Source organism: Poecilia reticulata, chromosome 19, assembly GCF_904066995.2.
Source record: "Poecilia reticulata chromosome 19, P_reticulata-male-v2, whole genome shotgun sequence".
NCBI classification, from domain to species: Eukaryota; Metazoa; Chordata; class Actinopteri; order Cyprinodontiformes; family Poeciliidae; genus Poecilia; species Poecilia reticulata.
This window is the reverse complement of record NC_088848.1, coordinates 9,423,221-9,450,020: the sequence shown is the minus strand read 5'-3', so window position 1 is coordinate 9,450,020 and position 26,800 is coordinate 9,423,221. Positions and strand designations below refer to the sequence as shown.

The 26,800-nt window shown below is 38.5% G+C and overlaps 3 protein-coding genes and 1 non-coding gene across 4 annotated transcripts; 2 read left to right on the top strand and 2 right to left on the bottom strand.

Annotated features, from left to right (window-relative positions):
- Positions 1 to 452: 452 nt before the first annotated feature.
- Positions 453 to 2,411, top strand: LOC145549190 (uncharacterized). The gene is made up of 2 exons (XM_081601018.1): positions 453 to 714; positions 1,498 to 2,411. Exons 1-2 carry the CDS (start codon positions 473 to 475, stop codon positions 2,003 to 2,005), a joined length of 750 nt encoding a protein of 249 aa, XP_081457144.1. The 5' UTR covers positions 453 to 472; the 3' UTR covers positions 2,006 to 2,411.
- Positions 2,412 to 2,678: 267 nt separating this feature from the next.
- On the top strand, positions 2,679 to 12,601 carry LOC103481522 (cerebellar degeneration-related protein 2-like). Its single transcript, XM_081600195.1, has 6 exons — positions 2,679 to 2,927; positions 4,084 to 4,196; positions 6,664 to 6,812; positions 6,891 to 7,061; positions 9,704 to 9,923; positions 10,702 to 12,601. Exons 1-6 carry the CDS (start codon positions 2,846 to 2,848, stop codon positions 11,266 to 11,268), a joined length of 1,302 nt encoding a protein of 433 aa, XP_081456321.1. The 5' UTR covers positions 2,679 to 2,845; the 3' UTR covers positions 11,269 to 12,601.
- A 2,833-nt stretch (positions 12,602 to 15,434) lies between these two features.
- Positions 15,435 to 26,026, bottom strand: polr3e (polymerase (RNA) III (DNA directed) polypeptide E). Its single transcript, XM_008437021.3, has 21 exons — positions 25,767 to 26,026; positions 24,984 to 25,089; positions 23,915 to 23,965; positions 23,722 to 23,799; positions 22,159 to 22,274; positions 21,977 to 22,059; positions 21,463 to 21,570; positions 21,120 to 21,169; positions 20,894 to 21,013; positions 20,711 to 20,796; positions 19,913 to 19,957; positions 19,722 to 19,813; positions 19,458 to 19,578; positions 19,299 to 19,380; positions 19,147 to 19,206; positions 18,790 to 18,947; positions 17,790 to 17,851; positions 17,263 to 17,714; positions 16,969 to 17,046; positions 16,774 to 16,896; positions 15,435 to 16,274 (listed from the first exon to the last, which is right to left on the bottom strand). The coding sequence occupies exons 2-21, from the start codon at positions 25,020 to 25,022 to the stop codon at positions 16,218 to 16,220; spliced, it is 2,061 nt and encodes a 686-aa protein (XP_008435243.1). The 5' UTR covers positions 25,023 to 25,089; positions 25,767 to 26,026; the 3' UTR covers positions 15,435 to 16,217.
- A 29-nt stretch (positions 26,027 to 26,055) lies between these two features.
- On the bottom strand, positions 26,056 to 26,137 carry trnal-aag (transfer RNA leucine (anticodon AAG)). The gene has a single exon. It is a non-coding gene; the product is annotated as a tRNA-Leu (tRNA).
- Positions 26,138 to 26,800: the final 663 nt, after the last annotated feature.

The following is a 26,800-nucleotide window of genomic DNA, read 5'->3' as shown; positions in this document are numbered from 1 at the left end:
CTCCTATTGCTTTGCCTGTAGGCATTTTTCTTTGCCTAATGCACCAGACAGTGTTTTTGCCTCGCATTCCGGCTTCAGTAATTGGAAAAAGGCGTTGTCCAAGGAGTCTGGATTTAAGCTTCACTCAAAGTTAGAGCACCATGTAAATGCAATGTATGCATGGAGTCAATATAAAGGGCTAATGAGGAAAATACAACCATGCTAAATTCTATAAACGCAAACCGGAAAAAAGTGGTGGAAGAAATCGTTATTATATTAAAACAATAGCCGATGTTCTTCTTTTGACTGCAACACAAACATCGCTCAAAGGGGTCATCAAGAGTCTGAGGACTCTAAAATAAGGGAAACTTTTTGGCCATATTGGATGAAATAGCAAAGCATGACAAGTTAATTGAAAAAAGCTTAGAGGATGTTCCAATGCAAAATACACAAGTCCTCAAATCCAAATGAAATTCTTCAGGGCTTAGCAGAGATGGTACAGACTGAAATTATAAAAGAAGTGAAGGAATGTGAAGTGTTCAGTGTTATTGCAGATGAAACAAAAGACTTGCAAAAAAAGGAACAAATGTCTGTGGTTGTACGATATTATTACAATGGTGTCATCCACGAAAGCTTCCTATGTTTCCAGGCAGCTGAAAGCCTTAATGCAGCAGGTCTTAGTGAAATGAACATTAACTGTCTTGAGAAACATGGTCTGGACTACAAAATAACCTAGTGGGACAGGGTTATGACGGCGCATCTGTCATGAGTGGGAAGCATTCTGGTGTATCTGCCAGAATTCAGAGCAATGCCAGATTTGCATTTTATGTTCATTGTAACGCACATTGCTTGAATTTAGTCCTTGTTGACGCTACCAAAGCAGTCCCTGAGGTCGTTGACTTTTTTGCACTTCTACAGCAGCTTTATAACTTTGTGTCTGGCTCTTATGTTCATCTGAGGTGGCTTGATGTACAGAAAGAGTTGTATCCAGCAGAACAACCCAGGGAGCTCCAGGCACTTTCAGATACGAGGTGGGCTTGCAGGTACAAGGCATGCCGTACCATGAGAGACAGACTTCCAGCAGTTCTGAGATTGTTGCAGGATATTGCCTTTGAAAGAAACGGCGAAAGATCAGTGGAGGCGAGGGGTCTGCTTCTTCAAATAGATATCCAATTTTTAGGTCTTTTGGTTACCTTTTGTAAAGTCCTTGGTGATGCCAAATGTCTTTCTAACATGCTTCAGTCCAGCACTCTTGACCTAGCAAGAGCTGTAGATCTAGTAGGTGCTATTGGAGACACTTTCCAGGACTACAGAAATGAAAAGTACTTTGATGAACTATGGAAAGAGGTTGAGGAGCTTGCTGAAAGGAGCAAAATCAGTGTAAAATTGACAGAAGATATCCAAGATTAAGTTCAAAATTTCTTGACTCACTTGTAATGAGCACTATAGGACAGAGAAAATGTGATGATGAGGGCTTCCCCAGATCACTCTTTAATCAGGTGCTTGACTGTCTCATAGTGGAGTTAAAGAGACGTTTTTCACAGAAAATTGTGAGATCATGGAAGGAGTGCAGTCTCTAAACCCCAAAAGTACAACTTTCTTGAATGAGGAGCCTCTGATTGCTTTTGGACAGATCTTTGAGTCAGATTTAGATGACCTGAAACATGAGGTGCACCAAGCAAAGCGTTTGCTTGATCAGAGAATAAAGAGTGATTTAGACACACCTTCTACTTTGCTTGATTTTACTGTGTTTCTTGAACGTTATAAAGAGGTTTTACATGAATTATTCAGACTTTGCAAGATTGCAGTAGTTAGTCCAGTTAGTACTGCTTCTTGTGAGAGAAGCTTTTCTGCTTTAAAATTGATTAAAAGTAACCTAAGGACAACAATGGCTGATGACAGGCTAAGTCACATTGGAACACTTAGCATAGAGTCAAGGAGGGCACGGGGCCTCAACATGGATGACTTTGTAACATATTTTGCTTCATCTCACAACAACCAACATTTTACTTTTATGAGTGCATGAAGTAGTCTTGTGTTTCTCATCATGATTTAGGTCTTCAGCGACTGGTACTTGTACCAAAGATAGTTTAAGAGTCAGTACATTTGGTCATAGCTGCAGCAAGTTTGAAAATAAAATGCACATGTAGCATCTATTAAGTTTCCATATCATACAACCTTCTTTTTTGAGATATTGTAATTGTGAACTGTGTGACACTGTATTCTCATTGTAAGTCTTGTCACAATGTTGTAATTTAGAGATTAATGTCCACTTATGCTTTGTGTGGCATGCATTGCTAATAAACTGCAAATTACATGAGCAAATCTAATTTCATCAGTCTTTATTTATATATAGTATGTGAATGAAAGTACTCTTACTGTTTTGTCATTGTCATAGTCAGTGGACCCCTTACAGATGGTCTTGGCCCCCCTTTGGCCCCCCCAGAAATAAAAGTCTAGCTCCGCCACTGGTTCTGATACTAAGTGACAAAATCAGTACATTATTTTATTTTATTTTTGAAATAAATCTTTGCCAAAAACAATTTTTTATCACTGACATAACTGCATCTGTACTTCTAAATTACACTGACTGCCAAAATGAAGCCGTAATTTTAAATAACCCTGACGTTACTTCTTTTAACGCGCTAAACACGACTTATTTTGAAAATCCAGACCGGAAACGCGATCAGATGGCTCCCCAGCTTCACTAGCGGTGAGCTGTCTATCCGTGTGACGGTTAGTGGGTACCGCACACCGGCCGCTGCAGGCGGGCAGGAGTCTCTCAGTACCGGCCTCTCCGCTGCTTTTAGCTATGTTTAGAAACAGAAATATAAATTGGATTTTCTGACGGGTTTTTAGCGGGAAGATGCTGGCAGACATGATTGTCGAAGAGGAATTTGAGATCAAGGAGGAGGAACCGTGGTACGACAAGCAGGACCTTGAACATGGTACATTTCCTTTCTGTCTTTGTTAAGGAACCCCTAAAGAGCAAATATATGTCTATGCCCTTTTTATTGACTGTCAATATGTGATGAAAGGTTAAATGCAGCAAAAGAATTGTAATACATAAACCAGGAAGCAAATCACTTTTAAATCTTTCTATGGTGGATTTGATTAAATTAATGTATTTTAAGGTAAACAACATGTGCTATTTAAGACACTTGTTTTTTCACAAGGCATCCAACTTGTTTTAAAGATTTAATTATTTTTTGTTGGATGCAGAAAAAGGCAGCCTGTGTCAGCAGAATATTCACATATGCGGCAAAGTGAGGAAAAAACACAAGAGCTTTGTTTAAGAATATCTTTTCCTTTTAATGTCTTTATTCCGGTCTATTCTCAAACTTTTATTTGTGTTAAATTGCAAATCAAGTAAGATGGAATGATGCAGTTTTGCAATGTGTAAATGTAACGTGTCTCCTTGGAACAAATTATGCTTTGTTAAAGCATCTATTATAAATTAGAAATAATGAATTAATGAATCTGAATAGTGTATTTTAAGTTTTGCCATAGAAATATTATGTTCCACCATTTCCTCTTTATTTCATGAATGCCATCACTTTTTGTCTTCACCATAAATAAGAGAAGAAATTAATTTTCAAAAATTTAAATTCCCGTTTGTTTGTTTTATTCCACACATGCAAATTTATTCAGATACTGATTCAAATATCGATTCTGATCATCTTTAATGTTTCGTGCAAAGTTGTTTGCAAATATATTGCTCCATCTGTGTACATTGTACACAAGAAAACTATTAATTTAAAAGATTTCTATAGAAACATCAAACTTTTAAAGTGTTTTTTCTTTCCCCTAGCTTTAGCGGAATATTGTAGCAACATCATTGATTCTGACCAAGTTTAAGTTTTTAATCTAGACTGGGATAAAGAAATCTAATAGCACTGGTTGTGTACTCAAAAGCTGTGTTTGTCCGGTGAGTTTTAAAAAAAATCCTCATTCAGAGGTGGAGAAAATAATAGGTTTATGGACAAAAAAAAATAAAACCCTCCTAAAGCAGCTTGCAGAAGCTCCCTATGCCCGTTCTGGTGGCTCTAAATGTGGATGAAAAACGGCGTCCGGTTCCTGCTCACCGCCCCGTCTCTCCTGCAGACCTGCAGCTGGCGGCCGAGTTGGGGAAGTCTCTCCTGGAGAGGAACCGGGAGCTGGAGCAGGGCCTGCAGCAGATGTACTCCACCAACCAGGAGCAGCTGCAGGAGATCGAGGTGATGGTGCAACCTTTCTGACAATAGCTTGATGACACACCTCCTTCACAAAACCGTCGATTTGACCTAAAATACGGCCTAAAAGTCATGCTATTGTCAGATATTGCTTTAAAAGTAAATCCCGGATTTTTTTTTTTCAGACCACATCCAATTTTCAATTTTTCTTGCTTTTTTCTTTTTTTTTCTAAAAAAAAAAAAAAAGGATTTGCAAATGACAAAAATATATTTTCAAAAAGTGGTTTTTAGTTCCATCATTCTTTCTGTGAGTTGGACGATTGAGAAATGTTGTTTAATTACAAGAATATAGTTATATTGGCAGGAAAAAAGATGCACTTTTACAAGAAAATCTTTTTAAAATTACAAGAAGAAAGTTGTTTGTAACTCTTTCTTCAAAATAGACGCAATTGTTTCCAAGATTGTTTCAAAGTCCTGCTACTGATAATAATTTGGTGCTGATGTGTTAGAAGATTAAGTACTAATCTGTAAGTTTATTCCAGAGTATAACTTCACAAGATGCTCAACATTTCTCATTTGAACTTTTTATTTTTCACATTTGAGTTCTCACACAATTCTGACTTTATTCTCCTGATATAATAACTTTATTCTCATAATATTTTGACTATTGTCGTGCGACTGTATTCTTGTAATATTATGACTTTAATATCATAATTAAGAAAAATAGAATAGCTTTTTCCTAGTACTCTGTGGTGGAGTTGACCTGAATTCAACGTCCTAATAAATAACATGCTTGTCAAACAAGATGGCGGTCCTGAGCGTGGTGACATCACTCCGAGCTATGAAAACCCAAGGAGTGCATTGGTGGGGGGGAAAAAAGAGATTTTCCAAAAATTAAATCTTCAAAAACCAAAAATTCGATTAGTCGCTGAAAGTAGCTTATCACCCAGCCCCATGCTGCAGGATATGTTACCTGATGTGCAAAACCGTTTTCATCTGGAGCTGACAGATGAAGCGCCACTGAACCATGACCAAACACAAAGTCTTGCAATCTGCCGATTAGGCAACAAAAACATCAATTTGCTGTTCCCGTGGAGAGCTGCTTCTTTGTCCTCCACTGCATGCACCGTAAGTAATGATTTCAAGATTCCTAACAGGTCCCCAGACTTTAATTACATTTATTTCAACCAGGTCAGCCTTGGGTGCCTGAGTCCAAACGAATAACCTGCTCATCCCTGCTGGTTACCAAATTAATCTCTTAAGAGTGGAAGTATTTACTGCGACTCTCAAGGGGACGCCCATAAAAAAACATCTTTGCTGGTCCTTTTTTTAAGCGTACATTTAGTACCTTAGTAAAGCGTTCATCCCCTTTGATCATTTTCACATTTTGTTACGTTACACCCACAAACTTCAATGAATTTTAATGAATTTTAATGGGATAGACCCACATTTAACAGTGAAGTGGAACTAAACATTTTCTACTAATATTAAAATGGACTCCTTGTACCTTGTAGCACAACTGATTCATTGTTTTCGGAATCAATTGAAATAAAAAAAAGATGAAAAACGTGTTCATTTTCTTTCTATTCATATTCATGCTCAATGTTGTTTTGATTTATTGCACAAAAATCCAAAATACATTGAAATTTGGTGCCAATGTCCAAAAATGTGGAAAAACTTGCTTGTATATTTGTTTAAAGTTGCACAATATTTACCAGACAGCAATGGTAATCATGTCCATTTCTATTCAGAATTTCATTCACTCATCATTGGTTTAATAATCCTAATATCCCGCCTCAGTGGGTTTTAAAAGCACAAACTGGATACACGAGTTTATACTTATGGTGACCTTTATTCCACACAGATTGAAAATTATACCCAGTTTTGTGTGAGGTGAACATTTCTCTCACCTGAGCCAATTTTCACTCAGCAGATAAGCTGCAGAAAGTCTCAGCATGTTCTTTTCTCATAGTAGATAAGATAAATTGCCCTCGGAGGCATTGAAGCTTACCTAAAACATTAAAGGTGTGCTCCAGAAAATAAAGACGTAGAAATTCATGATTTTATTGTGGATTAAATATAACCAATGGTTAACCATTAACCAAAGGTTAATTATTGCTGAGGAAAGCAGTTATTAACCACACTTCTTACCTTTTTTTTTTAACATTTCATAAACAATCTATGTGGTATTAAGTGTAATGATGCATCATTTTATTTACAAGTTTCACAGGGAAATTACTTCACTTATAACAATACATTTTTCCCATGTTAAAAGTAAAATAATCTGCCAGTGGAACTCACACTTTTTCATCAATATTAAGAAATTTGTTACTCATAACTCCTACTATGTATTGCTGAAAAGTTAATTGTATTTTTGACTTATTTCAAACTAGACCAAAAATACTTTCTTAATATTTTGTGTTGAATAGCTAAGAGCTCCAAACACGCCTAACAGGACTTTAGAAATCGTTTTCTTCCAGTTCCCTCAAACTTAACTTTCCCTCTTTTCCAGTACCTGTCGAAACAGGTTGACCTCCTCCGGCAGGTCAACGACCAGCACGCTAAGGTTTACGAGCAGCTTGACGTTTCCGCCAGAGAGCTGGAGCAGAGCAACCAGAAACTGGTTCTGGACAACCGGACGGCCCAGTTGAAGATCCACGGGTGAGCGATCTGACCTGGAAGGAAGGCAGCAGGTTTTTAATATTCCTTCTTACCAACTCTATGTGACGTTCTGTTCAGGCTGATAGAGACGGTGGAGCTGCTACAGACGCAGGTGGAGGAGCTGCAGCATCAGGTGGAGGAGCTGAAGCTAACTCCACGTCAGTCTCAGCGGTCTCCGTGCGGAGAAAGATGGCCGCCTCGCAGCACTCAGAGCGTGTGCTGCCTGCAGGAGCTGCAAAACGCACACAGGTGAAGATGCTCCCATTGATTTTGTTGCCGTGGGATCAAAGTCTGAGATTTATATATCTAAAATTAAGGCCTTAGAATGTCTTAGATTCGTGGGGGGCTATTTATGTTGGTCTTAAATTTTGTCGTTGCAGCATTATTTAATCTCATCAATGTTTTTGGGGGTTTTTCTCGCGGGACTTTTCTGTCAGGCAAAAGTTTGCGTTGCACTTAAATCATTTTTGTTGCGGTTGAGGCTATTAGCAGCTAACTAGCTGCTAATAAACCCTTCATAGCTAGCTAGGTTTTTGGCGTTTGTCCTGTGTAAGAGCAAATTTATTGCAAGTTGGCGGGATGGCATTGCTTCACAAAATGCTTCATTCTGTGAAGCATTTTCACAGAATGAAAATGCTTTGCTTTTTCATTCTGTGAAAAAGCAAAGAATTATGGGGGCTAAGGCTGTAGAGAGCATCGCAAAATGTGAATTTTTAATTTAAATGTAAATGGTCTTAAAGTCTTAAACTTGTAGAAACAGTGAGTAGGGTCCTCTTGTAAAGGAGCCCATGTTTTCAGTACATCTCAGGTTTTCAGGGAGTTTATTTCAGAGCTGAGAAAAACCATCGGCAACAATTTTCTGTGTCTTGTTTTGACAAGAAACTCCTTATTTCTTACAGTAAGCTACTTAGTCTAGTTGAGGCTTTTAAAATATTTCTAACTCCTTTGTCACAGATCCAAAAGGTCTTTTTAAGCTTCGCTAAGGGATCAGTAAATGCTCCCTCACACTAATCCCGCTCCTCAAAGCGGTGTGCTCTCTTCACGCTGCAGCCACTTCCTGTTTGTCTGCACTGGGACAGGTTCGATCACTCAGTTTAGTCTCTGTTGTGTGTAATCCTGTTAAGGGGGGGTGGGTGGGGAATATATCCAGCTCAGATGCCTGGACGTCTCTCCAATAAGGAGACTGCAGCGTCTGGAGTCAGAGCGCGCTGTGTTGGAGGACGTTGAAAGGAAGGAGGCCAAAGTCTGAGCTGGAGGGCTCGGACATCGGTCGATAACTCTCTCAAGCTGATTGATTTTAATCTAATCACATTACCTTCTTGATTAGATACATTTTTTAAAATATTTCTTCTCCTTTTTGTGTTTTCTTGTCTCATTATCAAACATAAAACAACACCTGAAAAATAAACTCTACCTGACATTTGTTAAAAACGTTATTTTTTAATGTTTATTTCAGCATCGCACTGAACCTCACTCCTTCAAGACGCGACCTGTCTCGTGAACTTTGACCCTTTAACTCTGCGTGTGCACTTCCTGGCACCTTTCACTTTGTTTTGCCCGTCTGAAGCGTCAGAGATTAGAATGAACACATGCTTATGCAACAGTGGACACAAATAGCTGATCTCTGTTAAAAATAACACTGATTCATCAGACTGATAGCCTGCAAATATTTAATAAATATTCATTTATATGTTAACCAGTTGGAGAACTACGACAGAGGATTAGGGCCAGACAAAGAATTACCAGAATAAAGTTACAATATTACAAAAATAAAGACACAATATTACCAGAATATAGTTGAAAAATTACTAGAAAAAGCTGTTTTAATGAGAGGAAAGATCTGACCAACTTGTCAAGTCTGTTTTTCTTTCTGCCAAATTGACAAACATTTTAAAGTCCTGCTGCTGATAATTTGATGTTAAAAGGTGAAATGTTTCCTTATCTGTTAAACTTGTACAGTAGTATAACTTTGGATGCTCAACATTCCTCATTTTGATGATTTTTTTAAAATTAATTTTCATCTAATAGTCATAATACTTCAACTTTATTCTAATATCGTAATACATTTGGTACCACTTTATTTGAAGGGGTGTGCATAAGACTGACATAGCACTGTCATGAACATGGAGTCTTTATGAATGTCTGACTGTTCCATGAAGTGTCATTTGGTAAATAATGACACTTTTAATGCAAAGTTGGTTTAAAAGTTTCATGAAAAGTCCCAACTTTGCATTATTCTGTAAATAGTGACACTTTAATGCAAAGTTGGCACTTTTAAGGGACTTTCAATGCAACTTTTAGAGCAACTTTGCAGTAAAAGTCATTACTTACTGAATGACACTTCATGAGAACAGTCATAGACATTCATAAATACTCCTTCATGTTCATATCGGGTGTTATGTTTATGACAGTGTCACCCCGTCAAATAAAGTGTTATCAAGTGTTAATCACTAGCTGGGTTAGTGATTAAAGTCACAACCTTGGGTCTTTGACTTTAAATGGCCTTCTTGTTCCTACCAGCCAGTGCTTATTTTTATTCTGTTTCTTTAATACAGAAAAGTTACTGAAAAGATGTGAAAGTAATGTGTAATATATCCACAAAAAAAATTATCACGGCTCCTTTTGCATTAATTACCACATCATAAGGGTGTAACATGGACACAACCAGACATGGCACTGCTACAGTGATTTTTATACCTCAGTTTTTCCTTCAACTCAATTTTCCATGAATACGCTTGGGTACATCACTCTTGCAACCGTTGTTTTAGTTTTACAGTCACATTCTGTGTTTTACCCATCAAAAATGAACAACAATGAAAGCTTGAAATCTAATGAGACACGAGAGGGAAACTTGAGATGTGGCTCAAAGACGTGTCCACGTCTCTCTGCAGGTATGAAGTTGATCCTGACGAAGGTTTGAACGACCTCGAAGTGTCAGTGGCGTCATGGCGTGAGGAGGCGCAGGCGACACTGCAGCAGTCCCTGCGCGCCCTCCAGACTCAGTTTGCCACTGAGCGCGCGCGGCGTGAGGAGGCGGAGACAGAGGCGGAGCTGCTCGCCAGAGAAAACGGGGCTCTGGAGCAACAGCTGGCAAGGATGGAGGGATGTCAGGTACACTAAACCCATCACCGCTCTACCAAGTGTCCAGTCACATCTATTTCTATTTAAGGGTGACCTATTAGTCTTTCTTAATCAGGTTAGGATAGGTCCATTGGTGATGTAAAACATTTTTTGCACAAAATAATTCTTGGGTGGGTGATTTTAGTCTGATCAGTTCTGCCTGTTTTGAGCTCTTTTCAGAATGAGTTGTTTTAGGGCCACTTGTCATCCAAATAAAATCTGCTGTAACTCAACCTTTACACTCACATATGAAAATGGCTGCAAACTGATGCGCAATTGTACAACCGTACATTTTTGAAAAGCACAAGTAGAGCCTCCTGCACAGCTAACAAGAATGCAGCAAGTGGCTTCTGAATGGCAAGTCAACAACAAAACTCTCGTCTTTTCCAGCAGCCATTGTACAGCGCATACAGGGTTGAAACCAGCTGAGCAAACTAGCTGGAACTTCGTGTGGGTTGCGAGGTAATGGGCTGGGCTGCGTTAACGAAGCAGTGCCCGTCAGTCGTGGCTCAACAATTTGGAGGTTTTTGAAATGGTTCATTTTCCAGACACCAAAAAAACATTAACCTACTGCCAAAAAACAGCTTGCCGTTTTTATTTTAAGTACTTGGGTTGTTTTTAGAAGAACATACAAGACGGGAATTTTGCACTTACCAGGTACTTTCTAGAACTTTCTCTGAGTTTGCTGGTTACTTGGGAAGGATCTTGATGCATGTTGAACACTTTTTTATTATTATCCCTTTTTCTGTTTTTTCTTGTCCTCCAACAGGCCAGAGTGTCTGAGCTGGAACAGGAGGCCGAGGAGCTTCGTCAACTCTGGAAATCACAATCATCTTCACGGTCACCCAGGTCAGAGGTCATCCACGGCCTGCTGTTACTCAACCCAGAGGAGGAGAACGAAGGAGCGCCGGCTGCGGTCAAAAGTCCAGCCGTCCTGAAGCGCTGGGCCAGCGAGCGTCAGATGAAGGCCACTCAGGGGCCCGACTCTCCCAGCAGGATCTACGACCACGAGTGCTCCTGCGTGCGTCGACCCGAGGTGGTGAAGTACCGCGGTATCTCGCTGCTCAACGAGGTCGACGCCCAGTACAGTGCCTTGCAGGTGAAGTACGACGAGCTGCTGCGACGCTGCGGGCATCAGGAGGAGCTGCAGGAGTCGGAGCTCAGCGGATCTTCTCCTCCTCCAGCGGAGGCGGACGACAGCGAGGATGACTTTCACCAACCGGAGTACAAGGAACTTTTTAGGGAAATCTTTTCCCGCATTCAGAAAACCAAAGAAGACCTGAATGAACACAGAGGAGGGGCCTCAGTTGATGAAGTGCTACCTACTTCGAATTAGTTTCTTCTGCAGAAAGTTTCGATTTTGTCTTCCCAGCACATGAAACAGCCTGGGTAAAGACTTTTATTTCCATCCAAAGCAGGTTTAGAGATAAAGATAATTCAGAAAGAATGGGGCTCAATAAAACCAGCTCATGTTTTAAAAAAAAGTGGCTCCTTTTGCACAGAAACACCAGTGCCTGAACATCCGTCTCCACTGTAATCCTTCCTCTTCCCTAAAAGTGAGATCCACCAGTCGAGCTTTTTCTGACTCAAACCTGCTGATTCTGACTTTTTTTTCACACATAAAAGAGAAAAATGTGCTGGAAGTTCTTTGATAGATGTAGTAGGTTTTACAGTAAATGAAGGAATTACAATATTAGCCTAATTTATGCCTCAAAGCATAAGTTTTAAATATTTATTACTTTTATTAAGCTCCAAAAAATGCATCAAAATGCATGCAGTTGGTTGATATCTTCATAGACCAAAAGAGTGGGCATTCTTAATCTTTAATGCATTAAATGAATAGAAAAAATTATGATTTTTTTTCTTGTATCTGATCATCAGATCAGAAGTGACAGTAACCTGTAAGTTAAAGTCTTGAAATTATCTTGGAGGTTTTTGAAAAGTAACCTCTAAGTTTTGGTGAACAAGACTTGTGAAGTAATTTAAACTTTACTTCATAACATATCTGATGTGGAGCATCATGTTTATAAGCTCATGACACATGCATTTGCCAACTGGGAAAATATTTCATAAAAAGTGTTATAAACTGAAAAAAAAAAATTAGAAATTCTGAAAAGTTTTACATTTTAAAATGTAAAACTTGCAGAAATCCCAAAAGTTTCTGTCTCGGTCATTGAAAATATCAGAAGAAGCTGCAGCAGATTTACTTTTAAGTAGTTCCTCTCAAAAGTATTCCTCCAAAAATCTTGACAAGAAGGATAGGAAATTCAATAAAAAAAAAACTAGATGTTTTGTGTATGTAATTTATTTTGCGACTGTGAAAGAGCACATTGTTTGCTTGTAGTTTGCCTGCTGCCTTTAACACTTACTAATGCAACTAGACAGTTCTAGTATTATTATGATTTCTGTAATAATACTGAGATTATACTTGAATTGTGTAGTAGCTTAACTGAATGCATAACGGTAGAAAAAATGACCATAATAATGACTGTATTTGTAACGTGTAAAAGCTTCATGAAGGAATGTGTGTAGATGCACTTCTTGCAAGATTTGAGTTCTTAAGCTGAAAGATGGTGCATCATAAAGCAAATGCACTTTAGAAATGAGTTGTTTTTGTGCACCATGTATGTGATGTTACTCCTATGAGCCATAAACTATAAACAAAGCTACCTTGAGCGTGTCTTTTTTCCAGCTTATTTGATTATCAACCTTTGATGAACCCCGACAAAAAATAGTGCTTAAATATTAAAAGATCTGCAAAAGATTAATTAGTTAAAAGATTAATATACACACCCTTTAACATTTTGTCATACTACAAACTTCCTGGCATTGCTAACTATGAGTTTTTTGTACCAACCCCGAACCACTAATTATAAATAATACCGTATGTTATGCTAATGCTAAAGCACTACACCAACACCTAGCAGAAGCTAATGCTAAGGCGCTAATTTAAAATGATATCGTCTCAAAGGACTAATTAAATTTTTACATGATTTGCATGTTCTATAGTACCTTTAGATGTATTTGTTCATATTTTGTTTTCTACAATGTGTTTCATGTTCTTCCTATTTGAAATAGTTATTTGAAAGGGGGAAAGGGTAAACCTAACCCTAACGGAAGTGCTGCGTAAACGGTCTTCACCCACTTCAAAATAAGAGCATGAAACTAAATGGCTAATTACTTGAAGAATTCTTAATCAATAACCAAAACGTCAACACAAATGTTGAACTTTAATAAACTAAAAGTTTGCCAAAGAGCCAAGTAAACTAGTGCTTTAGAATTTACCTAGCAAAAACGCTAACCGAAAAATGTGTTGGCTAAATGCACTGCTGCAAACTTTGTTGTGTTTTATTGGTTTTTAATGAGACAGACCAACACAGAGTGTAATTAGTCACCCCCCTTTATTGTGATACCTGTAGATAAAAATCAGTGTAATCGACTGTGTCCTGAGGTTCAGTGGGTTTCTCTGAGACAGCTGAGGTCCCTGTTAATTTGATCTCCAGGCCCAGTCTGGACCAGAACCGCCCCGAAACCAGGATTATCTCTTCAGGTATGACCCATTGACTTGAAACGGATCTAAAAACTGTCATACTGCCACGCAGCAGTGCTTACAGTGATGTTGGAGGGTGAGTCGTCTGATTCCAGATCTGCCTGTGCTTACAAACGACCTGCAGGGTTAACCCCTCACTGAGCAGTAAAGAGCTTAGATTTAAAGCTAATAATCTGTTGCATAACAGATGGCTCCAGGCCAGCGCCTCAAATCCTTTACAACTGGAGCTGCAGCCAAAAGTTTGTAGCACTACTTATAATATTTCTACAAGGTTTATATACTGTATAATGCAAAACAATAATGGCAAAGGAGAAAAAAAAAATCTATATTATTTTATGCCCCTTCCTCATTTTCTCTGAAGCCATAGCAACTGCTGTTATTCAGGTGGAGTTTAATAAGTGTTAGCTTTAGTGTATATATATCTTGATGTTTTATCTTTGGCACAGGATGGCACCATCAACAAAACTGGGGATTTTTAAGCTTAATAAACTTATCTTTACTTTACATATCTAAAATTGTGTGTTTTTGATATAAAAATATTTTAAATATCTATATTTCTTTTAATCAAATTAGAACAAAATAATAGGTAATTTTTCAAAGTGAAGTATATAATAAATACTATACTCTAAATACAATAATAATAAATATACTTTTTTGGCACTATCAGAGCTCCCTACACCATATTTTTGATAAAGGTTCCTGGTCACTGTCGCTTCCTGCTAAACTTAAATACGGTACTCAAATGGTTTTTATCAGCTTTTACCCAAGAGTCTGGCATTTCTGTGAATACAAACATATCCATATTTAACTGATTATTACTGACTATAGAAAAAAAATTGAAATGACCGTTAATGCCGTTATTTTGTGCAAGAAAACTGATACCCGCATTTAACCTGCTAGTGAGAAATCCCCTCATTCAGTACTCACAGGTTATTGTAAGTGTTTGAAAGCGGAGAGCAGAGGTTCAAGACAAAAGATTACAATCTCAGCACCTTGAAGCTTTTAAGTGGGGAACCAAAACGTCCTCTTGGTTTCAGTCTGAAGTTACATTATGTTCAAAAATGGAATATTCACAATTTTTTTACAAAAGAAAATGTTGATCTGCAGCAAACATACACATTAAACTAGCAGCTTTTTCTCCTCTGTTATCTGCATGCTCTAAACTGAATGTGGTCTCTGTAACATACCAATCAATGGTTTGCTTCTTCCTGTTGCTTTGCCAGCAGATTGTTCAGCTTCGCTGCTTTCCACATCCTGCTGCAGCAGGTTTCTACTTCAGAGATGACCTCCATCTGAAACACGGTCTGCAAACGGGCTTAACTCTTAGTTTCTTTAATCACTTTAAGAAAAATAATCTGGAGAATCTGTCCTAATATATGCTGCTAAATACACTGCTTACCAAGCCTGTGTTTTTTTGCATGCGAATTGGTCATTGTGTTACTACACATCAAAATATTTGGTTACAGTTCTTTATTAAACATGTAATTACATCTGCTAATCCTGGGTTTGTCTTCCACATTGTTTTCCACTCCTTGACCAACATTCTCAATTTAATTCAAGTCTGAACTTTGACTGGGCCGTTGTAAGATATAATTATGTCTTAATCAAACTCATTCTGTTGTAGCTTTGGCTTGTCAAAATATGTCCTTTTTTTTGCCTTTATTAACACCTTTGAATATTTTCGGGGTGCTGGTTATACATATTTTTATTTGCTCTTGAGTACTTTGAAGTTTATACTTGTAATGGAACAAAATTAAGGCCGTTTCTACTCTTTTTTTTTTTTTTTTTTACCTAATCAAAGCTTTGTTTTTCTTAACATAGCTGTAGACCCATCATACAAATATTGTAAGTACATTTTTTTCCAACTGTATTACATCTAAATCCATTTTAAAACAATAAAAAAACTCCTTTCATGCAGACAGGTGGGAGTTTAAAAAAGGCAAAAATAACACTTTTTATTTCAAATTGCATCTTTATTGGTTCAGTCCAGAAAAAAAAAGTTTAACTTCCAGGAAAAATTTTTTTTAAATGTCTGATCAGCTCAGGAAGCCAACTTTACAGTAGTAGTTTATTCAATTAATAAGATTGATCAATTATTACAGATTTGACTGATGGAGATTTCAGGTCCAGGTTTCCCAAAAAGCTTTTAATACAGTATTTACTTGATATGCATAATGTTTCCATGTTCTCTCCAGGAGTTAAAAAAAACTTCATACATTTAACTCCTTGCAGCTCCTACTTCTCCACCTGTGCGCTAAAGATGAGATAAATATGATGTTCTGAACCCAAAGTCAAATTTTTTAAAAATGTATTAAATTAATGGATCCTAAACTGAATAAGTTGTCTCCTGTAAACCGTATTTTATGGCCAAAAGAGGTGTAAAATAAAAACAGTCTGAAATGTTTTCAGCATTTTAACACTATCCAGGTTATAAAAAAGTCATAGAGGCAAAAAGAAATTATATTTCACCATTTCATTGTAATTATAAGCCATTTCTTCTCAGTCTCTACGGCTTTGAGTGAGTTTATTTCCTGCAGCTGCATTCAGAGGTTGTTCTTTTGTCCCAGTTTCTTCGGAGCAGAGAGCGCAGCCGACGTCTCCATCCTCCAATCCCCAGCTCTCAGCTCTGAACCGGCTGCTGTGATTGGCTGTCGGGTCTCGTCTCCCCTCCCATCGGACACGCGGGAGAGAGTTTGATTATCTGTTGGTGAACGAAGGCGGGCAGGTCATCGGGGTCAGGACTGCAACGTTCCCTTCAGGTACCAAAACCCTGCACTGCTGATGCAGCACTCCTGAATAAAATAAAAATAGAATAATAATAAAAATAAAACAACAGGTTATACTGATGGCAGAGAGGTGGTTGTAGGGAACGTGCCTTGCAGAAGTATCCACACCACTTTTCACATTTTCTCACAAATTAGCTTCAATATTTTTTTTTAATAATTTGAAAAAAAGCAGTGTGCATTCATCGCCTAAATAAAATACAGTGCATCCAATTTCCTTCTGAGGTCACATAATTAGTCAATACTTTATAAAACCTCTTTTGGGCCAGTGTTTATAAATAAATCTTGATTTAGATCAATCTAGAATAAGCATGCTGTCAAAAAAAACCTAAATGATTACGTACATCATTTACCTATGAACCGATTTCTAAAGAAAATTGATTGGACTAATTTTATTTATTTAGGGGTATCAGAGTAAAGTGGGTGAATAAGAATTTGTACTTTTTGGATTTGCATTGGAATACTTCAGCAGTCCACTATAGGTCTCAAACGTCAGTGTTGGTCTTACATGAAGCAGTCGATCGACTTCGGCTTTAGACACGTCGCCCAAATCCTGAGCAAGTCTGGCTTGGATCACGTTCCTCCTGACCCGGTGGTTCTTTGTGAAAAGGTCGTAGAGCAGGCGGCGGTGCTGAAAGACAAACAACTTCATAAGAAATTGTTGATATGTATAGATCAATGCTGTGTGGGACCTAAAGTTCACCTTGTCGAAGTTGTCTCCCGTCTCCCAAAGACCGAAAACCTTCCTTTCGTCAGGAGCTAATTTACTCTGAGCAGGAAACTAAAGTGCAAAAATAAAAACAAGAAATCACCATAAAACATTCCCTGATTGCCAAAAAGTGGCTGAGTTTTCCGGCTTTTAAATTGCTTGGGCTGTTTTTAGAAGCAGTGAAAGTACAAAAATGTAATAATAATATGTCCTCTTTAATAAGTTGAAAACACACAGCCTCTGAAGTACCGAGAAAACAGAAGAGCGCTCATTTATTTGAATACTTACAGGCACCATTATCTGTTTGCACTGGCAGAGCAGCACAGCGTCCTGCAGCATGTGGTCGGAAATGGAGCTGAAGACGTTTTGTCCCGCCGGTATGGAAGCCAGGTAGAGGTTAAAGAGTCTCTTCAGCTCGTTCAGCGTTAGCACCACGTGTTTCTGGAAAGTCTTTATCACAAAGTCCTGCAGCTCCGGGGTCAAGCTGTTGGAGGGGCTCCCTCCATTAGTGTGATCCATGCAGGGGGAGGCGGCGCTGGGGTAACCGTTAACAGAACCGTTGTGGATGGAGGAAGAAGTGTCCATCAGCTCCTCTGCGCCGTCGCTGTTGGGTTCCTGTTTGATCTGGATGCTGCTTCCTGCACGTCTGCCGTCCATGTCCCTCTGCAGCGACGCCTGGTTCTCGTGAGCTCGCTCCTGAGCAATCTTCAGGCGCTGCACACCGCTGACATGAACGGGTGCTACAAAATCACACAATGTGAGATTTATGTCGGGAAGAAAACACAAAACCAGGGTCAGACTGAGATATTACTCACCAGGTTGAGGGGGATTCTTTGGCATAAAGTCTTCTTTAGAGAAGCTGAAAACTTTTTCCAACCTTTAAAGAGAAAACAGGCCTGAATGTTTTTCAAAAGAGAAGAAATACCTAAAGAAGAATATGTACATAATAAGGAAGCAAGTTATTGATTAATGAGTTAATCTAAAGCTGATTGATCTTACTGATCAACTAATGATTAATTAATAAGTGTCCGGTTTTCTTTTGAATCAAGAGCCCCGACCATAACAAAAGGCACATTTTTTTCCTAATATTAAAAAAAGAGGGGAAAATAATCAGTAAGTTTTAACATTACAATGCACCAGCTGTATTAAATACTGACCGAATAAACTGAAAATTTTAGTTTTCTTACATTAAACATATGTACAGGAATATCTTTGGTTGCTGAATAGCAAAATAAAAGATAAAAAAAATAGAATTAGTAAAACACTTAATTCATACAGAACTACCAATCTAAAATGATTAAAACTTCGCTCCATTAAATGCTTCAACTCACCAGAGCCCTCAAAATCAACCGTGTTTATCGGCGCCATGTCTTTTAACATCATGCTACATTTTTCTCCTTTATCTCGTCCGGCTTTCTGTCATATCATCCTAGTGGCACATCAGTATTGAGCAGTTGGCTCCGTCATACAGCTCGGCTAAATGAGCGCTGATAATCTGAAACCTAAGGAACTTGTCGAGTGTTTATATTTCAAAACATAAAGTGCATTTTCCATCCCACACCGGACTTCGTTTGGCCCGTTTCTGTTTCCCGTCTCGGGAAAGCTCCGTCACCATCTTTGTTTCTTTGTCAATCCGCGAAAGGATGACCAGCAGCGCTCTCTGCTGGATGGCGGCCGAACTACACCATTAAAAGATTGTCTTGTGTGGACGCCAATAGTAAATCGACTGGAAATAATTTTTCACTAATAAACCATTAGTCGATTAATTGTTTGCATCCCTCTTACTTTAATGCATATTATACAAATACAACCTACTTGCTCTGGATACCGAGCCACAGCATGTTCTGTCTGTGAGCAACGTCTGGGTGCTTCTTGATGAAATCTGCATCAGTGGGCAGCAGGAACTCCCAGCCCCGGTTGACCCGAGGAGATGCCACATGCTCCAGGAACTCCTTCACGTCCTCAGGGGGAAGCTAATGGAGGCGGAGGGACGGAGAACATAGTTCGGCTGTTACCAATTGGTTCTGTTTATATTTGGAGGGACTTTTAGTCTGGAAAATACTGTATATAAGTAAAGTTTGAAATGTAAAGTTGTACAAGTCTAGTTCTAGAAATAAACAAATACTAAAAGTAATTAATATCACCCATTTCAGGCATCAAAGTGCTTCTTACCTTGATGATGGATGCGATCTCCTTCCTCATCACCGAGCGCTCCTGTGTGAACCTCCACATCTAAAAATAAGAACCCACTGATTTATGGCTGCATAATCTACAAACTGACCTAGACTCAGGTAATTTAATAAAAAACTGGAGCAGCATCTCACCACAAAGTCTCTGCCACGACAGAGAACTTCAGCAGGAACGCCACTATGAGCACTGCAGGTGTTTTTAGGATACAGAACATCACTGTGGACAAAAATAAAACTTTAAATATTCTTTTTTCTTCTATTTTGTGAACATCTTTCTTTAAACAAAAATCTCACCTCTTTACAACCCAGTTGCCCTGCACTAGCAGCGCCACCTGCTGGATGCAGCGCAGCACTGACGTCTGGTCAGTACCAGAAGCAAGAAGGCCCATCAGGTTGGCAAAAGGCATCACCTTAACTGCAAGGAGAAGTTACAAACTATAATAAATAAAACAGATATCTGCACAAAAGTAAAACAAACCAACTAAAACATAAGCAATGACTAAAATCTGAAGGTTATAAGTGTTTTTAATAGATTTCTGTTTTTTTTTTTTCTGTTACCGTTTTTCATCAGGGTCTTGACCTGCTCCCCCAGCGGCAGAGTGCGGAGCTGGGCCATGGACAGAACGTTACTGGGACCAACGGGCTTGGCGCTGACACACAGAGAGAGAGACGGTCACATTAACGATGCGCCTCTGCAGCTGCTTTACACCAACAAGAAGAGAAAAAGAAAAAGGTCGAGTGGCGCTTACATTTTCTCCTCAGCCAGCGGAGGCATGAGCATCGCCAAATACTCCCTGAGAAGAGCAGAGAAAGATGAAAACAGAACAGGAGTTAAAACCAGAATTTAGCTTAATTTATTCGTTTTTTTTCTTTACATTTATTCCTCTACTATAATCAGTTAGTAGCGTTATTGCTAAAGAAACAGTTTGGGAGTTTTGCATGTTTGCCTCATTAAAAGAAAGAGTCAAATAAGTATTTCAGACTCATTTGAAAATAAAAAAATAAAAAATGTATTCCATTCTACGCACAAGAAACAGATTTATGCATCTGCTGTATTCGATCAAGCTAAATAAATTAACTAATGCAGATTTTAATGAATCAAAAGTCTGCTTTACAGTAAAAGTCAGAATAAATGTGGTAGGATTTACCATAAAATTAAAGAAAATGCAAAAATACTAGTTTTTAAAAGTATTTTTAAACATTTTATAATCTCTAATAATTTTGTCCAAATTAAGATTTGGAAATATCCTGAGACTCAATGGAAAGATTAAGCATCAACCTTGTCAACATTCATTTTTTAAATAACCTTACTTGTTACATTGTTTGTTTTCTTTGTTTCATTTTGGGAAAATAGAAACAGAAATATTCTTTATTATCCCCCAATGAGGAAGTTTCTGTGCAGCAGCAGCAAAGTGAGAGCCACTCAAAGCAAGTAGATTCACACAATGATAGGAATATGCAACAAAAGAACATAATATTACATAAAAAGCATTCATTCTCCATGTTATGATAGCCTAAATGTCATAATGTGTTTTGGTTACACTCACTTTGGTGTTTTGACCAGCTCAGAGTTTTGCGAGGCGTCCACCGACTGACAGTACAGGTACTGCTTTTCATGATCCGATCGGCTGTCCTGAGTCAAAGAACGAGAAATGTAAAAAAAAAAAAAAAAATCTGCACCAAAAAACAAATAAAACCTTTCTGTAATAAATGGAGAGAGCTCCCTCTACCTTGGCACCGTGGTACTGCAGGTGGATCCATGGCTCCTCGGCTTGCTTCTTCTGCAGGAACTCGTAGGACTGGATCCTCCTTTGCCGGGCCTGTTCAGACTCGGGTCGGGCAAACCTCACCTGAAAATGAACACACCCAGAATAAACTCTGAAAATCCTCTTTTTTTCTTCTGCATGGTAACTTACAAAGTAATCCTCTAATTTGGTTTTGAATCTAAATACTCACAGTAATTGCTTTGGCTTCCTCCTCTGCTTCATCCTGAGAGGAATCTCCTCCTGCAGGGACAAAACTCTGATCACATGTGTGCAGAAACATCAAAACATACTAGACTCAAGATGTAATAACTTTACCAATCAAATGAGGGGAGGAATTAGTTAAATGTTGACTTCTAAAGACAACTTCGTTTCAGTTTTTAAGAGAAATATTCTGATAGCTGAGCGACAAAGTGTGGGTTTATTTCAGCAATTTTTTGATCAAAGAAGAAATACATATTTGATATGTATTTGCTGCACTTTTACTAGTTGTAAAAGTGCAGCAATTTTTAAAAATGAATGCGCCGAACAGACACCTTCGTTAGCCGCCTCGCGCTCCCTGGTTTTGCTGTCCGCTTTGTCCAGGTAGGAGAAGCTCGGTCTCATCTGCAGGATTCCCGTCAGAGGCGTGATGTGCAGCTCGCCTGCTCACATTAAAAGATGCACACAAGTATGTTGAGCTTTTCTACCGCTTCTGTTCCCACATCCTGTCCTACGTTCAGCAAAAAAAGTTAAAGGCAAAACCAGAAAAACACAGAAAGTTTAGAAGTTTGACGAAATGTGGGACGAGAATGAAAAGTGTCAGAATCAAATCATCGATAATGGTGCTATATTTACTTTGTATCAGATTGATTCCAAATTATGCATTATCGCACATCTCTTTAAAACCACGCTTCATTTTTATTCCACTTCACAATAATGTGTCACAGTGTTTTTCCGTCATAAAATCCCAGTGAAACACATTACAGTTTGTGGCAGTCACTTGATTAAACTTGCAAAAGCACAGGATGTATTAATAATTTTATAGGGCACCAGCTAATCAGGTCAGACCTTTGCGAAACACAGCAGCCGCATATCTGGACGTATTAGTGGTGGCCTGCATGGAGGAGAACGTCTGTTTGTCCATCATTTTTCTGTGGAGGAGAAAACAAGCAAGACAATCAGACCAGTAAACAAACTGACCAGTTTATTTTGTTTTCAGATATAAATCTGATGTTTAACCGCTGACGTACGCCCTGTAGGTGTTGGTTTCATCGTAGGACGTCCCGTCCACATTCAGCGCTATCTGCTCTCCTTTACTGCGACAGTAGTTGGGACTCATTGTGTTGATTGCCATTTCCAGCTCCAGCTGATTGACAAGCAGCACAAAGAAGCACAAATACTCAAAGACGTTAAATTTGAGAAGTATGAGAAAAAGATTAAAGGTTTAGAGCATTTTCTAAAAAATCTTATTCAATGTTTTTGACAAATCAGTGCAAAGGTGAGCTTGATAAGCAACTCCAACCAACCAATAAGTGAAATTATAAAGTAAAGATCAAGGTTCCTGTTCTGATGAGGGAGAAAAATTTTAATTTAACGACTTATAGAGGCTTACAGATGGGGGGGAAAAATCTCTAACATTTTCTAGAAAAAAAAAATTACTGTGCTAGAAAAGTAAAAAATTTGCTAGAAAAAAGAAATCAAATTTTGAGATTAATCTCAGAAAATTTCTAGAAAAAAAAAAAACCTAGGAAATCTCTGAGTTTGAAAAGTCGAAAATTTGATAACGTCAGAACTTTTCTAGAAAAAAACATCAACATTTTTAAACTTTTGAAACTCGGAAACTTCCATGTCTTTTTCTTGAAAATTTATTAGATTAACCTAAAAATTTCTGGGGGGTTTTTACAGGAATTATTTTGACTTTCCAAGTTTTTTTTATTCGAACTGAGATTTTACTGAGATTAACCTAGAAATTTCTGACTTTTTTGGTGAAAATTTACCGTATTTTCCGCACTATAAGGCGCACCTAAAAACCTTCAATTTTCTCAAAAGCCGACAGTGCGCCTGCCGGTGCACCTTATATATGGACCAATATTGAGCCACAACCGGTCTAGCAACTACGGTAAGCAGCCGCCGACTTCATTTTGCCCGTAGAAGAAGAAACACGCGGTGCATGCTGGGATAGTTGTCAGAACGCTGGTTTGTTAATAAAGTTTGACTGACCTATCTACCTACCGACCTGATAATCAGGTCCTCTACAGGTCATTTAGCACCACGTTCTCCACTAGCATGCTTTGCGCGAACGGAGAAGGGTGACCATCGTCCAGCCACGCCCCGGCCCAGTCGCGGAAGGCTCTTCTCACTGACCGAGGAGGGGGGCGGGGAGGGGAGAGAGACAGAGACTGCGGTGGCAGCGTGTCGGTTGGTCTGTGTTACCCAGAAAGCAGTTGGGCACAATATCGCAACACCAACACCGAGAGTGAAACAATGACTGGGGCAGCCTAGTACATAAAGTACTCGGGGGCCACTTCTTTATTATTACACATCCACATTTGTACTGGACGTACAAACGTACAAATGCTACTAACTATAACGTCTATTCTATGCGCCTTATTTATATAAAAAAAGTTTTAAAATAGGCCATTTATTGAAGATGCGCCTTATAATTCGGTGCGCCTTATAGTGCGGAAAATACGGTACTCCTCTATTTTTTTTTTTCTTTCTACAACAACCCTAATCCAAGAAAGGAGTAAAAACACAAACAGACTTAAAAAGACAGAAACCAAACAGTGGATATCACAAAACGGCCCACTTACCCTCTGTTGTTTGGGTTTGATCTTAGCGGACAGATGGCTGACGTCATCGTAGGTCATGGTGCCCGGCCGCACTGGGTACTGAGACAAATAAAGAGAAGCGAGCGACCCCAGATATTTTAAATGTTTAACAGCCAATCAAATCAAAGACAGTTCAGAGGAATGCAAAAAGAAAAACAATGAAATAAAAGCTCACCTGGAGAAGATACAGTTTTTCTGCAAGGCTTTTGGAAAGATATACATCAATCTACAGGAAACAGAAACGTTGTTTGAAAATTAACATCGGTGCAAATTTTTGTCTCAGACCACTATTTTCTTTTTCCCACAACTTCCTGAAATATATAAATTCAATTCCAGACAATTAAAACATTTTCACTATAGGTAGGAATCTTAAACATATGAGCTAGTAGGGAAAGCCTGAACAGAACCGTCTGACTCATCTATTGTTTATTATTATTCTAGTGTGACCAAACTAACAAAATATCTCATATGATACTTTCTAATTCTGGAAGCAAATAATACAGTCTGCAAAAAAAAGCTAAGGTCAAATTCAGAAGGACAACTTTGACAAACTATTTACCCTAAAACAACATCTGCTTCACTTTAAGTCTAGACAGAGAAATGCTAAAAAGGTTAGAGAATGAGTCTTCATTCAGATCTGCTGTAGGTTAGCAAACCACATCAGGTGCAGCACAGACGTATAAGCAGTCTATATATACACAAGACTTAAAAATTGGTAGCCCATTTTCAAAACCTGAGACCCCACACAGGATGATACAAAAAAAAAGATTCCTACAGTGTGTTGAGTACAGCCACCTCACAAACAGTCAGACGAAAAAACCGGCTAAACCTCTCAAGTGCAAATGCGAGTTCAGAATAAACAAATATGGCTGACAAGAAAGAAGTGAGGGCGATAGTTTGAGGGCTGTTTTCAACAGAGAAAAATCAAAACAAGATTTGCCACCATGAATTTTAGGAATATCTCCTAAGATTATCTTTAGAGCCTCTTTATAATTGTCAGAAGGGACAGAAACCATTCTCAATTGAGGATTTCAGACAAAATTTATATTCTTATATCTTCCACACTGAGCTTGAACTACACTGCGAGGAAAAACAAGCAAAAATGTCAATCACTAGACATGCAAAGCTGAAAGAAACATATCCCAAAAGATGGATATCTTTAGTAAAAAACCTCGAATGCCATGTATAATTTTCCTTCCACTTTATATCTACATAATTATGCTGATTTATGACAAAAAATATACCTCCTCTATAATGGGATCATCCTCATCACCACTAGCCATATTGATGTGATCGGAGCAGGAAAGAGGTCACCAGAAAGGACTGGCAGATGATACAGAGAGAGCCAACCTGGAAAAACAAACATAAATCGAGTTACAATGGCTGATGTCATGCTACGCAAAGACAGTTGGAACAAACAACAGATATGAAATCAAGAAAATCCTGAAACGATACATTCTTATGGTTAAACCACTACAGCCTTGCCAGGTTGTTATGAACAACAAGATTATGAGATAACATGTATAAAGATAGTTATTAAACTAGCAGATAATGCATTCACTGACAGTGCCCAGGTAACAGTCTAAGCAATCCAATCCAGTAACATGAGTTACTTCTATGCAAACGTCTAGTAATCAAAACTGTGTCTAACAGACCCATAAAACAGTGAATTCATACCGTTCAAACACCCACTGGAGACAGCAAGTCATTTAAAAGTCAATGTTTAGATGCGTTAGCTTCCTTAGCAAGCTAGCACAAACCCCTCATGAACTGGAAACCGGGCCTCAAAATAGCTAAAAACTTGAATACTAAAAAATGTGCAAGTAAAAAGAAAAAGTCGGACAAAGTGCTACAAGTTTAACATTACGATTTCCTGTATACGTATAAGATACGATTGTTAGCCGGATAGCAGCTAGCCTAGCATACAGTAGCACAGCCTGGCGTGCTTAAAGACACATGCTGAAAAAATAACAGTCAGTCTTTCTTTACGGAAATAACAACCATACCACGACATGAGTAACACTCACCTGCACACCTCGCAGTCCAGTTTAGCCCGTCACATCTGTAAGAAAAATGTGCGTAACTCGCAGAGGAGCACAACTCAGGCAGCTGAAGTTAACTGTTGGACTGAGGGTACCATGTTGAGTCAGCGCAGAGGACACGTGGGGAGGGTGGGGGGACTCATTTCAGTACGACAAGGCTACCAACCAGTCGTTTGTGAGATACTATCCACAGCTGATGCTTTAATTGCTTAGGTAACAATCCCCTGTCTTGCTTACAGTCAATGAATAAAACAATTGAGGTACAAAAGGATGATGGCAGCGGTGGGATTCGAACCCACGCCCCCGAAGAGACTGGAGCCTTAATCCAGCGCCTTAGACCGCTCGGCCACGCTACCTTGTTTCTGCAGCTCGCGCATAACGGTATAAATACAAAACAGTAATGCTACTCGAATAGTTATTTAAAGTAAATGCAGCCACCTTATATTACAGGTCTAACACTGCTTATTAAATAATAACCAATAACAACCAGTGGCGTTATTGAAATCTGATTGTCAATGAGTTAGTTCATATCATACCGAATATACTAGATTCTCATTATATCCACAAGTCATAAAGAGAAGTAGATGAGATAAATGCTTTCTTTAGTTGTTTTACAATCGCCATTAGTATTTCTATTGTTGATTGTTTAAAATTTATGTTTGAAAAAAATTATTTGAATGTATTTGCCTTTATATTTGCATTTATATGCAAATGCATGTACATGAGCTCATAGCCAAGAGTCTAATTTCTATCCCCATTGGTAGGTTGATGTATACAATGTTTAATAAAAAGAGGAAAAAGCAGCCTCATATCAATAAATTCTTCATAAAGGAGAAAAGGGGGTAATTAAACAGTTGTGTTGCATACAGTTAAGCTACGCTAAGCTAAACAGGCTAATTGTGTGACTAGAAATATTAATTATGTCCTAAGCCGCTTTAACTAACCTGTAACAAACAGTGGCAGCTGATGTGGCTGGCACCTTTTGACACCCTCTGCAAAATGTTAGCAATACTTATTGC